The 16,999-nt window shown below is 38.3% G+C and overlaps 1 protein-coding gene across 25 annotated transcripts in view; it reads right to left on the reverse strand.

Moving 5' to 3' along the window:
• Window positions 1-16,999, reverse strand: part of ZMYM2 (zinc finger MYM-type containing 2) — an 87,110-nt gene that overhangs the window by 50,631 nt on the left and 19,480 nt on the right. For 7 of the 25 annotated variants that reach the window (XR_014942200.1, XR_014942199.1, XR_014942201.1 and 4 more), the window contains exons 3-7: window positions 16,161-16,287; window positions 14,007-14,863; window positions 6,200-6,488; window positions 2,695-2,860; window positions 1,520-1,732 (exon numbers count right to left, since the gene is read on the reverse strand). Coding sequence is in view for 21 of the 25 variants with exons in the window: in XM_015852176.3 (XP_015707662.2) it covers window positions 1,520-1,732; window positions 2,695-2,860; window positions 6,200-6,488; window positions 14,007-14,853 (1,515 nt within the window). In the remaining 4 variants the exon portion in view is untranslated. Of the gene's footprint in view, window positions 1-1,519; window positions 1,733-2,694; window positions 2,861-6,199; window positions 6,489-14,006; window positions 14,864-15,893; window positions 15,924-16,160; window positions 16,288-16,999 lie in introns of those variants that run through there. The other 18 variants (XM_085536405.1, XM_085536399.1, XM_085536404.1 and 15 more) reach the window with 13 other exon arrangements.

Consider the following 16,999-nt stretch of genomic DNA (forward strand, 5'->3'; position numbering starts at 1 on the left):
CATCACTACTTATGAAGATTCCAACGTTCTGCAAACTGTTCCTCCTCCCCAAGTCAAACTGGAATATGCAACTTGCTACCCACATCCTTCCCATTCTCAAATACACATCTAAACACAATGTAAAAAAAAACATCTGAACAGAGTACAGTCTGTAATGGAAATACAGATTTATCATTCAACCTCTCAAAATTCCACGTTCATTTCTTAATTCCATATGCAGTGCATGTTATACTGGTTGTGTGGGAATGTCTCAAGTTCAAAGTTAATCTCATGCCTTTTTGTTTCTTCGAGAGACAGTATTCAACGTTTCTTCAAGTCTTCTCATGGCTTCTGGGCATGCCTATGTTTTTAGTATCTTGGAAACCTATCAAGTCCCTTTTGGATTAGCTGTGACAAAAGAACAATGCTCATGTTATGTTTTCAGTTACGCTATTTACATACACATGTTTCCAGTACTGCTGCTTGCACATTGCATATACACAAGAACACACAACCCCAAAAGTAGCAAAACTGAACATCCTAAGAGAGAATACAAACTTATAAACACCCAGTGCTGGCTTCTTGTTTCTCTTGGGTCACTGGTATCTTAAAAACGGAAGATGAAGAACAAACCCAAAGCAAAGTGCAGCACTGGGGCCACTCACACAGTCAAGCAAAAGCTTAAAATCAGGTAAAGAAATTAATTCCTAGTAAAACAGTGATTTCTGATTTCATAGCACTATTCCTAGAAACTCAAAGCAGTACATGTTAGGAAAAAAAGATAACAAAATCTCCAAAATGCACATAATCCTCCAAAGTATTTAATATTTCAGATATTCTGATTATCATTTAAACCTTCCAGCAGTATTAGCACTGGTTCAGAGCTAAGTTGGCTCTGTAAAAAGTAAAGTGCATTACTACTCACCATCAGATTTCTTGATTTGGAATTATTTTTAAGCATAAGAACAAAAGAAACCCAAACCAAGTGAAAATGAAAACAGAAAATTTAGGACACAGAACAATGAAAATAACTATCAATTTCAAAATCTTATTCTGTTCAGTAAAGGAGATTAGACATAGTACAGGTACACAGTCAACGTGTTAGACTATTCTCACAGCAACATCCAACCTACATGCCCTGCGTATATTTCTAAGTTTCAACTGCATACAAGCCAGCTTTTCTATCCAGCAAAGAACACTGCTTGGGGACTAGTGAGTTTGCATGACAGGCTTGTTATTAATACACTCCTAAGTGAGAAACCCATGAGAAAGAAAGAAATTAAGAGAAGGTTAATTGCAAAGATAGTTGGTTTATAACAAATAGGTACTGTTATTACAGTAACAACAAAAGAAAGCCAATAGTAAAAGACCCACTTGGGTTAGTTTGTCCCCATTTGTATTCTTGCATTCATTTCATTTTTATTTTCATTTTTGTTACTTAAGACTTGGAAGATTAAAAAACTGTGTTACGAATAACAGCATACATTAAATGAGTATTAATGCTTGTTTCATTTAAATTCATAAGTTAAGAAATAATTACCTGCTTGTATTCACCAACGCAGTTCTGACAGCAGAATCTTTTCTGCTGACCATCAATAGTAAGAGTATTGTTTCCAGCTCCTTTACTGGGTAAATACTCCCCACAATGCTCACAGCAATTCATTATTAAACCATTTGCCATCCTGTATCTATTGAAGCAGTGGTCACTGCACAGCTTATGAGTCATATTTTTAAAGCTAACTTCATGACGAATCTGAAAAACAGAAATAAAAGTACTCCATCACCACACACGCACAAAGATGCCTTAGAAAAGACAGAAATCTTACATTCAAGCACAATAACTAAAACCAGACTTTACTAGCTCACAGAAAAATTTATAGACAGATAATATGGAAATAGAAATTTATTTTCTTTCTGAAGTTCTAGAAAAACACCTTTAGACACATTTGTTCTTCTTGCCTACAAGCAAAGATCAGAGAAGAATGTAATAATTGGGCATCTAAGAAGAATGGCAATTTTATAAAATATCCCTGTAGAGAATGGTGAGAGATACGCATTAAAAGTTGTGTAAAGTAGTCATCTGAACTACACTGGGTCCAATAATGGCATCAAGTAAAAAAAAAAAATATATATATATGTGTGTGTGTGTGTGTGTGTATATATATATAAGAATACATTTATATATAAAAGAATACACACACACACAAGAATACATATATATATATGAATTTAATTTAGTTTTAATATATATAGTTTTATATATATAAAACTATTATTTTAATATATATATATATATATATATATATATATATATATATATATATATATATATATGGCATTTACTCCAAAGTATGCATGTAATATTTCAAAATATACAGTAAAAAAATTCATCTGTATATCTTGACTTCTTAAATGGCAATTCTTCTATTTGTGACCCTGATTGCATTTGCAAGGCTCAGTGACTTATAAGACTGTTGAAAGTAACCACTTCATTTTTCTTAGAAGTCCTATGAAGTTAACTGAAGTAATTATTATCTGAACTATTTTCGCCCTTCCTTTTCTCTTCATGAATATTAAGCCTATCTCATTGCATATGAGAACACTGAATCATATTTTGCATCTCCTTATTTTCAGTTCTCTTATTTGTAAACTGAGATTATTAAAACTATTGTCATTACTGAGGATAAGAATAGAATCAAACAAAATCAATCTGACCTCGGTTAGTTTACCACAGATAGTGCATCTTGATTTATTCAAAGCTCCTTTTGAAGGATTCTGTTTATCTTCATAGAAGGATAAACATGATGTACTGCAGAACTCCTGGAAAGACTCACTTGAATCAACTTGAGCAACGATGGTACCTTTCATTGTTGTTATATCTCTGAAAGACAAAAAAAAAAATCCTCTAGAGTGTACATATATAAACATATGTCCAAACAAGAACCCTTTACAGATTGTAACACTCATTCTTCCTTTTTATACTTTCATTTCAAGCCAGTTTTGTGGCAGTTGTTAGTCACATGCAAAACAAATAATATCTTCTGTTAACTGAAACGATTAAATCTCTACCACAAGCTTGCCCAGAAGCATTCTCACTTGAAAATTCAAAAACAGTTTAATACCGCAAAATTCCAAATCATTTGAACAGTTTAGCTGTCCACAAAGCTGCATCCACTTAATGCATTAAACCAAACAAATAACCATCAATAACATTAATATGAAATACACAACACAAATCCTCTTCTGCTCTCTTCCCACGAAAATTAACTTCAAATTTCTTTGATTTTCCACTGTGTGCTGCACATGTAACAAGCACCACATTCTCCAGCCAGCCCTTATATTCAGATCCCACAGATTTGAAAGGTTGTCCCCATTCGCAGTTTCATTCTTAATTCCAAACTACCCCATTCTATAAATTAGAAGGAAGCAGAAGAAACAGATGCCTTCTCCTGTGCCCACTAATTCAAAGGAATATTTTATCGATGTACAGGAAGTGCTACTAGCAGAGAAAATAAAACATGGACTGGCTAAGTTTGGCTCTGCATTATAAGTGATCATGAGCTGTAAAAGACATGCTTCACTCATTCACAGGAGCGCAAACTAGGATGAGTGGGAAAAATGCTGTACGTCTCCCGAGACAGGCTCCTCTGAAAGTAGGCCTACAATAAAGCTGGAAATGGACTCTATCAGGAATTCTAATGACAGGACAAGGGGGAACAGCTTTAAACTAAAAGAGGAGAGATTTAAATCAGATATCAGGAAGGAATTATTTAATCAGAGAGTAGTGAGATACTGGCACAGGTGCCCAAAGCAGCTGTGGATGCCCCCATCCCCTGAGGCACTCAAAGCCAGGTTGGATGGGGCACCGGGCAGCCTCAGCTGATAAGCAGAGGTCCGGCCCATGGCAGGCTGTTTGAACCCAATGGGCTCTAAGGTCACTTCAAACCATTTTATGATTTATGCAAATGAAGTCATACCATCCCCTCAGCATTTACCACTTGCAAGTCTGCCTCCCACTAAAGGAAACTCAGCAGCTTTTGGTTGGCCTTTCAGCAAGCCAGAGGAGATTCAGGTTCGGATGTGATACATTTCTGGTCTGCAAAACAAAGCCAAAGCTGCCCTGAGGATCTCAGAGTTCCTGGCTGGATTCTATAAGGACATATAAGGACAGTGAACTCTCATCAAAGTAGATGAGTTTGAGGTCAAAAGTAGTATTTATATTTAAAGGAATTTTAAACTGTATATAAAGAAAACTGGTTTGGTTTTGGTTTATTTTGCTTTGTTTGTTTGTTTGTTTACAATAAGGGTAGTGAAGAAATGAAACACTTTGCCCAGCAATGTTGTAGTTGCACGGTCCCTGGAGACATTCAAGGTCAGGCCTGAAAGATACCAGGTTTGCTACCTTGGAGAAGTTCTTCACTTGGCAAAGCAAAGAACAACATCACCTCAAGAAGCATCTAAATGTGACTTCACAGACGTTCTTTAGAAATCAAACAACAATGCAAACTATTTTAAACAATGAAAAGAAGCCAAGAATCAGTTATTTTCCCATGATTCATAAATAAAGCCTTTTCATTTGTGTGTTGCTGCTTACAATGCGCTATTAAGTATACCCAAGAATAATTCTCAAGACAACACTAACTTAGCCATGAGTTGTCAAGATTTCAGTCAAATAAAAAGATTATTCTTTAGCTTCACCTATGATACAGTTGGTGGAATATTTACCATACAAAAAGAAATAGGTGCATAAAAAAAGGAATCGTACAAACCATCAGAAAGAGTACAGTGCTCTTAATTAGCACCATAGAGGTAACTGCTCAGAGAACTGGAACTTTTACATCTATTATAAAAGAGCTAAAATGTTAAATCTGAGATATTTATAGTGTACCAAGATATGAAAACAAAGGATATAAATACTTCCTACATTTTGATATTAAGTCTCATGAGAAATGAAAATAGATATGAATGAATACAAACCATTCATCCACATAATATAAAGCTTCCATTAGTCTAAATATGTGATTCTGCAATTAAGCTACTATCATCTTCTCCAAAACATACATTAACAAAGGCAGTCTTTACTAAAAGTCTTCTTTAGCTTGGTAAAAATTAATCATTCAATTAGTGTCAGTGCAGGGCGTACTAGGCTGAGATTTTACTGGAAAAGATATAGAAAAGTATGAGCACCTCAGAACCAGTATACCAACGGAACAAAACAGTACAGCTAGTATGCCCAGCACTAGGAAAATAAATCAGATAATCAGAGTGATTTGGGTAGGAAGGAACTTTTAGTTCCAACCCCTACAACTCTTTATACCAGGTTCTTCAAAGCCCCATCCAGCCTGGTCTTCAACACCTCCAAAGATGGGGTATCCAAAACCTCTCTGGACAACCTGTTCCATTGTCTCACTACCCTCACAGTAATGAATTTCTTCCTAATATGCAGGCTGCCCTCTTCCAGTTTAAAACCATTACCCTTCATTCCATCACTACAGGTCCTTACAAAAAGTCCCTCCCCAGCTTTCCCATAGGTCCCTTCAGATACTGCTATCTTGGAAGATTTCCCCTTTAGCAATTTTGAGCTATGAAAACAGTGAAAAATTACAAGTCAAACCTATCAAATAATTCAGAATAAGTCACTTTGAAGTATGCTTGTCACCCTTTCTACTATCCTCTTAAGCTATAATTTGAAAAGCTGTCATTGTTGCATATACTCTATGGGACAAATCCAAAGCTTCTCCTCCTCTACACACAGTCAACAGTGAAGAGTCCCCAATGTTTCTTCAAGCTGTTTGAAGTTTCTACTTTTTTAGACTTTGTACCTTCTACTTTCAAACTGAATGGTTTCTGTGTAAAAGGTCTACTCTTTTCATGAGAATTTTTTATCTGAGTAATATATATATTCTGCTACAGGATAACTCAGACAACCTTCACCTCCTTGCCTCCCCCACCAGCCCCCCCTTTTCTCCATCCTCAAAATCCCTAGTCTGTGTTTGTCCTTCACAGAAATAACCTGCCCTACTCTGAACTCAATTTGACTTATTTTGTTCTTGTGTAAACAGTGAATTCAACATTTCCCAATGACATTAAACCGACCGTATATAAAGTACCCGTGTAGTCAAATTTTATATCATTAACAGTATAATTATCATGAATGCAAGACAATCTCAAGTATTACTGGATTTTGCTGCTAATACAACATAAAATAAAAATCCCTTACTTTCTGCACATGACACAAAGTTTCTTTGGAGCAGGTTTGTGTGAGAACGATGAGAGGCAGGTGGTAGAACAAAAAAGATGAGCTGATCCTTTCCGTTGATATGCAGTCTGACCCTTTTGCAAAGGCTTTTTGCAGTTTGCACACGTAACTTTAACCTGTTTAGAAGGCGGTGGCTGCTGAGTAGAAGGCTGGAAGATCTGTTTGGGTAGCGATGCTACTGGTGACAAAGAATCCACACCTGGTTGCTTTTGATTCCTGGGGAATGAAGCTGACTGGGATATCCAGGAATCTTCAGTAAAGAAAGAAAAAGTTAAGTGAGCAAACATGAGCATATATACAGAGAACAGTATGGTCATAAAATATGTTTTTTTCTGGAGCTGACAATTTTAGTGGCATTTTTGAAATTCAGATTTAAAATTCACTTTCACAATACCACACTCCACTGCTGAAAAAAGCTTCAGAACACAAATATGACTCAGAACGGTCCCATTCTACACCTTACAACAAGTTTTGCAGACCTCCATTCACTTACACTGTGTTTGTAAATAGGTAATTCCATCTCCAGACCAACAGAACTGTAACTACCAAGGTTCAAGACACAAGTTTTCCAAATTTATCAACAAAAGCATGAAACCTTAAGTATGAAACCTTAGTTATTTTATTCTCAAGTGAGCTTTAATACACAAGTGATGAAGTTACTTAGTCCCGCCTCTATAGCAAACCACAGAGTTGAGGTCCTCCATGGTGGTCTCCTGGTCTGCAGCCCAAGAATTGTACTGTATGATTTCCATCTATGCCATTGATTACAGTTTGCTTTTAACATGACCAGTCTTCTCAACACAACAAAGAACACTTAATCTGCAAAGTAGCACGGTCATGAGAGTTTCAAGTTTTTTTCAGTAGAAAACCATGCCCCTAGAAAATAACATCCCATTATGTCCTGGCAGTAAACAATTCCATGTCCTTCTACTCCAGACCTCACTAGTCTTCCAACTGCATTTTTAGACAGTAGACTGTTATGTAACTATGTCACTTTTGGCACATCTTTTATAGCTTGACATTTTACAGATTAATTTGCATATCTACTGGATAGAAAATTTTACCCAAGTTCTTTTTTACGCACCTGGAAATGTTGCATGATTCTGGTTAAACTACACCATCAATATCTTGGTTTGAATCAAGAAACATAGTTTGGACAAGAAAAATATACAGTTCTGTCCTCCAATAAAATGTGAATTCTAGGCCTTTCAATGGAACGTAAGCTTTCATTTTTATAACTATCACCACTGTTCAGGAACTTTGGGCTTCTGAAGGATGCCAAGAATGACACACCACTGGAGTATGTAATAAAACATGAAGAACAACTTCTTTTCATATACCAAACCACTTACAAACACTTTCAATAGTATGTGTCAGCTATCCCACATACTCTCATAGAACTTGGGACTTACCTTTCAAGCCTGAGATTCCAGCCATTTAGACAGGTACTTCACACACACAGCTACCACTCTATTGGGCAGTAGCTCTGCTACTATTTTTAAGTTTGAACATAATTTACTGAAAAGAAATAGAAATACTCAAGTCTTCAATATCCTATTCAGTAGGTTCCTGGAGTGTTAAAATAGCACTATCAAGTAAAAAAGATTACTTTAAATTCTACAACTTCTGGGCACCTTAACCTACAAACTCCAAGAAGTGCCTACAACTTAGGCACTACCTTGGCCTATAATCATCCATTAAACTGTATGAGGAAACAGTGCCTTCTGTTTTCTAAACTAGTCTTAGCCACACAAAGAGTTTTACTAACGTTATTCTGCTGCATATTCTGCTGGAAAAAAAAAATAGCGACAAAACTGTAAGCAAATGGAAGATCCCCCAGCAAGAGGAAGATCATTTCCCAGTGTGATTTTTTAGCTGCCAAGGATGTCCTATTTCTCAAACATTTAAGGCAAGTAAAAAATTGACTTACCTCCTCTACGTGACATTACATTGCATTTCTCCTTCAACAAACATATCACAAGAACATCTAAATATCTTTTTCTTTTCTGTATCACACCTTCATAGACAACATTTCTTATCTCATGACTTTTCTTCACGTCTCATTTTTTAACTACACTAACTCTCCCCACTTATATACTCTACAAAAGACCTCTAAAATTGGCTTTTCCTGTCCTTGAACTGAGAGAATATATCACACAACCTCAACTGCTTTCTGATCAGTTTCCACGCTCCACTGCCCTTATATCTTCATCCTGCAGGTTTCTATCTCTAATTCTCCCCTCTAATGGTCAAGTTTATGAGACCACACAGTTTCATGTGCAATTTCTTCTTAACTACTATTCCCACTTCTTAAAAAAAAAATCAAAACCAAAAAAAACCCTCATTCCTCATTGCTATAAAGTTATTCCCTGCTACCACTGACACCAACACCAATACATTCATCTGTAGCATTATCTTGCAAAAAATAAAAAATAAAAAAAATCAGCTTTTTTTTTTTTTTTTTTTAAATTTATTCTAGAAAGCAGAAACTACCAGCATAACTTAGGGCAGAAGTAGAAGACAGTTATGAAGTTTTGCAGAGCCATGCAGCTCTTGAAACATACTCCAGTACGTCTGCATTAATAACCTGGTTCACATTTAATTTATCAATTGTTCATTCTGTTCTTGGAGCAGTTTTGATGCACAAAAATTAGATTCCATTCAGAACAGTGGGACCCGAGTTCCATTCCAAAAGCACCTGAAATACGTGCCTCAGAGCTTACCAGGAGCATTAAGTTCTGAATTATTATGTAGGACGTAAGGTTCTGTGTTACACACCAACCTCCACCCATAGAGTGAAGGCATTTAGCCCAAGGAAACAGAATAACACCAATTCATTATAAATCTTACTAACCATATTCAATGGATTTGTGCCCACATAAAATTGTGATGTGGCTGACAAGATGCCATCCAGAGAGACTCAAACATGCTCAAGCTTCAAGGTGAACCTTATAAGGCTCAACAAATCTAGGTGCAGGGTCTCTCTGGTTAACCCCCAGCCACTATCATTGCAAGCTAGGTGAATTAAGGATAGAGCACAGCTCTGACTTAAAGGACCTGGGGGTACTTGGGGATGATACACAAGATATAAGCCAGCAGTGTGCCCTCACAGCCCAGAACACCAAACATATCCTGGGCTGCATCAAAGAAGTGAGGTCAGGAGTGTGAGTGAGTGATCCCTCTGTTCTGCTCTGCGCTGGTGAAACCTCACCTGGAGCACTGCGACCTGCTGGAGTGTGTCAAGAAGGCAGCCGCAAAAATGACCCAAGGGATGGAACACATTCACCACAAGGACAGGCTAAGACAGCTGAGGCTGTTCAGCCTCAAGAAGAGAAAGCTCTGAGGCAACCTGAAAGCAGCCTTTCAGTATCTAAAGGGGAGCTGCAAGAAGGAATGGGACAGACTCTGTAGAGTCTGTTGTGGTATGACAATAGGAAACTAAAAGAGGGGGGATTTAGATTGGATCTAAGAAAAAAGTTTCTTAATAATAAGGTGCTAAAGTATTGGAACCAGCTGCCCAGGGAGGTGGTGGATGGCCCAACCCTGGGAACACGCAAGGTCAGCCTGGTTGGTGCTCTCAAAAACTTGATCCAACTGTAGGTGTTCATTGCAGAGTTGGACTATGTGGCCTTACAGATCCCTTCTAGCCCAAATGATTCTGTGATTTTAAGTATAAAAATCTGCAAATGATCCGAACCTACCATTTTCCAGGATTTTTCCTTCATTTCCTTTCCTTATTACTACTACTTTTCTCCAGTTAGTTTTTCCTTTATGTCCTTGCTCATTTTACTCCTTTCTCTCCATCATATTTCCCTTCTTCCCCTTTACCTGTGGCAGTCCTTACTGCTTACTTCAGAGCTTACTGCTCTTTAGTTTTTGCATGTGAAGTCCACAGGCATAAAAAAAATCCTGTATTTGCATATGTGAAAATAAACTTCTCATATCCACTTGCAAGCTTATATTTTTTCCCCCCTTCTTCATGCATGAAAAATTTCTGTTCAGTCCCTATCAATCACACCAAAAACACAAGTTCAGTCTTTTCAGGGAACGCACATGTCGATTTTCTTATTAAGAAAAACAAAGGCACCATTTTGAGGTAATGAATGCTTTGTCATCCACGACCACATCACCATCTGTGATGACACAATAATGTGATTCCACACCCACATCAGAGGAATCAACAACCAATAGCGCAAGTTTCACAAGACTCATTTCTGAATTTGTTACCCACTGAAACATCCAGACAATCGCAATTTCCCGAACTTCAACTTCAGATGTCAAATCTTGATATTAAATTTAACATGAATACAACAAAAAGAACACAAGGTAACATCTGACTTAAAGGCTTATTGTCACACTCCCATTTCCGAAGCAGAACACAGAAAATACTAATGCTTTGGCAAAAGTACATTAGGTGAAATTATGACCAAACTGAAGAACTACACTATATAAATATTTCTCAAAAAGCACATTGAAAATTCATGTATTTTAATCAGCATATTACAAGTTAAGCAATATAAATAGTGGCTACTGAACCTGGATTTTAACTAAAAATACTTGTTTAAAACTACCCTAACTAGCCTGAAGCTAAGCCTTTTGCAAAAGTGGTCATTCTTGTTTTTTTTCCCCACACTTCTTGCCCAGCTGGACAGCAGAATATTGGCATACGAGTTCAAAATATTTTGCATTACTTTCACTATTCTACAGAATTTAAGGTTTCACGTTTCAAGACCAGTGACAACTGTCCCATTTTATTTTAGAAAGTCTTGCTTATAAGACACAGTATACTGCCATTTACACAGAGATAACAAAATTATACAATGAGGTCTTCCTCCATCAGCTACAAGAAGTTTCACACTTGTAGGCTCTCATCCTGATGGGGGATTTCAGCCACCCAGGCTTCCACTGGCAAGACAACACAACCAGCTGTAAGCAACACAGGAGACTCCTGGAGTCCACTGACAGTAACTTTCTGGTTCGAGTAGTGGACAAATCAAACAGAGATGCAGTGCTGCTGGACCTGGTGCTCACCAATGTGGAGGAGTTCGTTAAAGATAGGGCTGGAGGCAGCCTGGGCTGCAGCGACTATGCTCTGGCTTCGTTTGTGATCTCAAGGAACAAGGGCAAAGAGTAGAGGCAGGACTCTGAACTGTAAGAGAGTGAACTTCAGGTTGTTTAAGGAATTGTTGAACGAGATCTCCTGGAAAGAAGTCCTTAGAGACAACAGAGTGGAACAAAGCCAGTTACTCCTTAAGAATGCCTTTCTAAGAGTGCAAGAGCTCTTTATCCCTCAGAATACAAAGCAGGCAGGGGAGGCGGGAAAGCAGCATGGCTTGGCAAGGACCTGCTGGTCAAATTGGGGAAAAGAAGGATCATCTGAGAAGAATACAGGGATGCTGTCCAGACTTACAGAGATGGGATTAGGAAAGCCAAGGTACAGATGGAACTGAACTTGGCAAGAGACATTAAAAACAAGGGGGAGTTCTATGGGTACATAGGTCAGAAGAGACAGAACAAAGAAAGTATTATATCTTCCCGGCTAAATGAGAAAGGAGAACTGGCTACAACAGACACAGAGAAGGCTGAGGTACTCAATGAGTTCTCTGCCTCAGTCTTCACTGGCAGCCAGGATTCTCACATCCCTGAACATGAACCTCTAGGCGGGAACTAGGGGAGCAAAATCCTCTCCACTGTAGTGACAGACAAGGTTCAAAATTGACTCATGAGACTAAACATGTGCAAGTCCATGGGACCAGATAATATGCATCCCAGGAAGATGGCTGAGGTGGTTGCTGAGTCACTCTCCATTGTATTTGAAAAGTGGCTGTCAGGCCAAGTTCTCAGGGACTGCAAAGAGGGAAATAACACTCTCATTTGCAAGAAAGGGAGGAAGAAGGTCCTGGGGAACTACAGGCCAGTGAGCCTCACATCTATGCCTGGGAAGATCATGGAAAAGATCCGCCCTGGAAGACATTCTAAGACACATGAGGGAAAAGCGTGTGATCCAAGAAAGTAAGCATGGATTCACCAAGGGAAGATTGTGTCTGATCAATCTGGTGGCCTTCTATGATGGAGTGACAGCACTGGTGGACAATGGGAAGGCAAGTGATGTAATCTACCTGGACTACTTCTCCACTCACCACAACCTTGTATCTAAATTAGAAAGATATGGATTTTAAGGGTGGACAAGGAATTTGCTGGAAGGTCACAGCCAGAAGGCTGTGCTCAATGACTTTATGTACAGGTGGAGGCCAGTAACAAGTGGTGTTCCCTACATGTCCATCTTGGGTCTGGTACTCCTTACCATCTTTATCAATGACACAGATGATGAGGTTGAGCGCACCCTCAGCAAGTTTGCTGATGAAACCAAGCAGAGCAGTGCATTTGATGAAGCAGGAGGAAGGGATGCCACCCAGAGGGACCCTGATAAACTCAGAAGTTGGGCCCCTGTGAATCTAATGAGGTTCAACAAAGCAAAGTGTTTTGTTTGCTTTGTTACTCCATGAGAGTAGTCCTGCTAAGGACTCAGGAGTTCTGGCCAAAGAAAAACTTAACATGAGCCAGCAGTGCAAGCTTGGAGAAGACCAATGGTACTTTGGGTTCCACCAGAAAAGTGGTGGCCAGCAGGATGATGGAGGGGACTGTCCCCCCCTACTCTGCCCTTGTGAGGCCCCAGCTGGAATACTGCGTCCAGGTCTGAGGCCCCAAACACAGGAAGGGTATGGAGCTGTTGGAGAGGGTCCAGAGGAGGGCCATGAGGATCATTCAAGACCAAGAGCACCTCTAAGATAACAGGCTGAAGGAACTGCCCTTGTTCAGCCTGGAAAAGTGAAGGCTGCAGGGAGATTTCATTGTGGCCTTCCAATATTTAAAGGGAGTTTATAAATATGAGGGAAATAGGCTTTTTACATAGGTAGATAGGGATAAGACAATGGGGAATGGTTTTAAAGGGAGGGAGGTTTAGATTAGGTGTCAGGGAAACTCTTTACTGAGGGAGTGGGGAGGTGCTGGAATAGGTAGCTCAGAGGGGTTGTGAACACCCTGTCCCAGAATGTGTTCAAGACCAGACTGGAAGGGGCCCTGCGCAATCTGATGTAGTACTTGATCTAGTAGCCCTTCCTGTGGCAAGGAGGCTGGAACTTGATGATCCTTGAGGTCCCTTCCAACCCAAGTCATTCTATGATTCCTTGAATTTAAACATAATACTGTAAAATACAATTTCATGTAGTCACAGGTAACAAGATAGCAATTATAGTGCGTGTAACTGAGTGCAGGAAGTTGAGCCTACAAGTTAAACCCACTTTGTTAAGCACCGTAAACACTGAGAATTGATCAAATGTCACAATACATTGCATACTAACTACTTCTGACTAACAATCAAATCATCCAATTCAGTTTTTATTCATTCAGACTGTATGAATTAAGAGGTCTTTTCCAGCTTTGATTCTGTGATTCACCATTCTTTGAGTGAATAAAGAAGTACACTCAAGCCATAAATGAAACTTCGCTCTTTAGACAGAAATATTTATATCTGAAAACACCTGAAGCATTACTGCACAATCTGTGATTCTGTGACCTGGGATACTTTACCTACACAAGACATCAAGTCATTGAAGAATTTTTTTTCTAGAGTTGTAGATAAAGTTGTGATAAGGATCAAGAGAATCAAGATCTTTTATAAGAATTAAACTTATAAACTACTGCAGTTCAACTGACCCCCAAAAAATTATCAAACTACTTTAAGGTAATGGTCAGAATTCTAACTTACCAGGATTATGATGAGTCACAGATTCTCCATTTTGAAATACATCTCCAGCCACATTCATTCTACCAGGATTGAAAGGTCCTACACCAGTCTTGGTCTGTGAAGTTAAAGATGGGGTGTATGTTTGCATATTAACACCAAAATTACTTGACTGCAGTCCATTAGATACATCTCCCAAGTTGGCATTCTGCAATGATGTTACATGAGTAATCATTAAGTTCATGTCACGCCCTTCAGCATTTTCTACATGACCATCACTCACAGAGCTCATAGTACCTGTTTCTAATGTAGTTACATTAGCAATCTGAATGTCAGAGTCTGGTTCTGTGGATATACCACTACTACCAATTCCTGAATTTACCTTACTTCTTGAAAAACTGGAAGCTGAGAAATCCATATCGTTGGCTCTGTTTTTACACTCAGGAAGTCTTCGCTCATTAAAACTGGAAGCATTCTTCTCTTGTCCTTGATTTGTTTCAATATCTTCTTCATCATCAATAATAATAGTTTCGCTTATACTCCCCTTTTGAGAATTCAAGTCTTTCGGAGGAGGAAGCATTTTGCAATCATCACCTTGAAGTTCGTCATTTTTTGACAATGCAAACGCAGCGTTTCTTTGTTCTGCTATCAGTGATGTAGAATTTTGTGGCGTTTGTACAGGTTCAATAAAAACTACATCATCATCATCATCTACTGTAGAGTTCTGGAATTTACCCGGTCTAGAAACTATGGAGCTTGGTGGACTAGCAAATGTATTTCCTACATTTGCAAGACCTGCTGCCATGGTGGTATTTGCTAGGTCAGGTATATGTTCAGATAGTTCTAAGCCTCCCAAAGAACTTGTGTCCATTCCAGACCTGCTGTTTGGAGAAAAACAAAGCAACAACAACAACAACCAAATGTCAGAGTATGATATAACTTTTCAGTAACAGCTCCTAAAAATAACTACACAGATTCCCAGAGAGTTGGTTGAAAGGGACCTCTCAAGATCATCTGGTCCAACACCCAACTACAGAATTTATAGTCTTAGTTTTTATTTGGTTTTCTTCTTGTCTTGGCTAATACACAAAGAAAACCCACACATTTTCTCTATGGTTTCTTATTTGAATATCTTAACATTCACTTCGTTTCTAAGCTTCTACTAGGAAGTGAAAGGGCGAATAACAACATTTCCCACTAAAACAGTGTTTAGCAAAAACACATCAGAAACTGAATTTTTGTTGGTATTCACTACAAGATTTTCATTTCTCAATCCCACTCCTGAGGGACTCCCTCCACCCACAGATACAATGAGCCCGTAAGACTTCTTTCGCTAGACTGCAAAGCAAGGTCAAGATTTAGACCACCATAATAAAAAAACTGAATTTGTATTAAATTCCATTGCTATTAGAAACATTACCAACTTTCAACATCAACAGATTTATTATAAAAAAAAAATAGACTGAAGCCGTATCAATGCACATCATTTTCGTCTAGCTGACGTTCCCCCACCCCCACAGAGGCAAATCTCCTTATGTGGTCCCAATATAACTGAGACAGAGAAGCAAAAGAGATACGGAATCGCCACATGCACTGAGAATACACACATTATTACAGGTGCACATCAACTTTGCATTTCTTGCCATTATCAGATGTGGCTCATCTGAGGTCCTGACTTACTACTTCATGTTCCCCAACATGAAGTTCCTGCAGCTCTCAACAGCTTTGATCTCTTTTCTCTCTAACAGCAAGCAATGCTTCTTCAGGCTCCCTCACAACAGCTACTTTGCTTGTGGGTTTCAGTTTGCATTTAGTTCAGTTTGGTCAAATCTCCTGTTTGTAACTGTATCATCGTGAATTAAACACTGATAAGCAGCAAATAGAATATGTAACTTCTGTACCTCTTCTTACCTTCTGCAATTTCAAACGAGCATATGATTGCTGTTAAGAGAATTAAAATTTCTGTAAAGAATACCTGTACTAAAAAAATAGTGAATTAAGCTGACCTTGATACATACAACAGGAAATACACAGTTAACATTAAAATTAAGGTATGTCTGAGTACACACTGACGTGTGACATCACTGAGCATTTATCAAAAGCTACAAGTAGCTTTCTGTGCATTCTTATAAATTCTTTATTAAAGGAAGTTGAAATATCCCTCTCATAAATACTTACCCATCCAGAAATCCACTGCAATCTGTTTACCTTAGTAAGTTGCTCCAAGACCTTTTATTTGTCTTCCTGTGTGTGGCCTGCTCTTCTTGAACCAACTTGCTGCCTTCTGCAAAAGCCGTGTTCTGTTCTGAAACAGTGTAAAAACAAACAGTAAATACCTGAAACAGAGTATACCTAAAAACAGCTCAAATGTCTTCAGTTGTCCTACAGTAATAGGGAAAATGTTTGTCTATACCATCATTGTCATTAGTAATGCAGCCAAAGTGCTGTTTACTCTCAATTTTTTTACTGTTAGTTCCATTTACAGGATTAGTTGTTTGGGGCTTTATAGGTAGATGGAAAAAGTACAGTGTTTGTTAAGACACAGGTACAGTTTCAATTACAAAATCAAATACTAGAATTAAAGAAGTCTGTTTCTAATAGAATGTAAAGAAAATAAATAATTTAAGCGAAGTGAACTACTGACAAAAGAAATCTTATCAGTTAAGTTCCCTTGCTTCTTATGGCATCAACCTCCACAATGCCTATAGCAGAACATACAAAGTTAAATTCACAACATGACAAAAGAAAAATTACAGAACACACATTGCAAATCAGGCTTACATTGCATTGTTAATCATTTTCAGATTGTACATATGCACTGCAGTATGTTCAGGCATCCATAGCTTATATTAACACACATGACACAGGAGACTGAAAATGCTCAAAGCTCAAGCCTGTATTCATTCCTCAGGTTTTGCAACAGTCATTAGGTTTACCAGGCTCGGCAGCATTTTTACAATAGAGTATCAATGTATGTAGTTATCTACTGTTTGAAGACAGGCCTTAAAATCCTCAGG

Source organism: Coturnix japonica, chromosome 1 (genome assembly GCF_054131305.1).
Source record: "Coturnix japonica strain WE chromosome 1, WE-NBRP24, whole genome shotgun sequence".
NCBI lineage: Eukaryota > Metazoa > Chordata > Aves > Galliformes > Phasianidae > Coturnix > Coturnix japonica.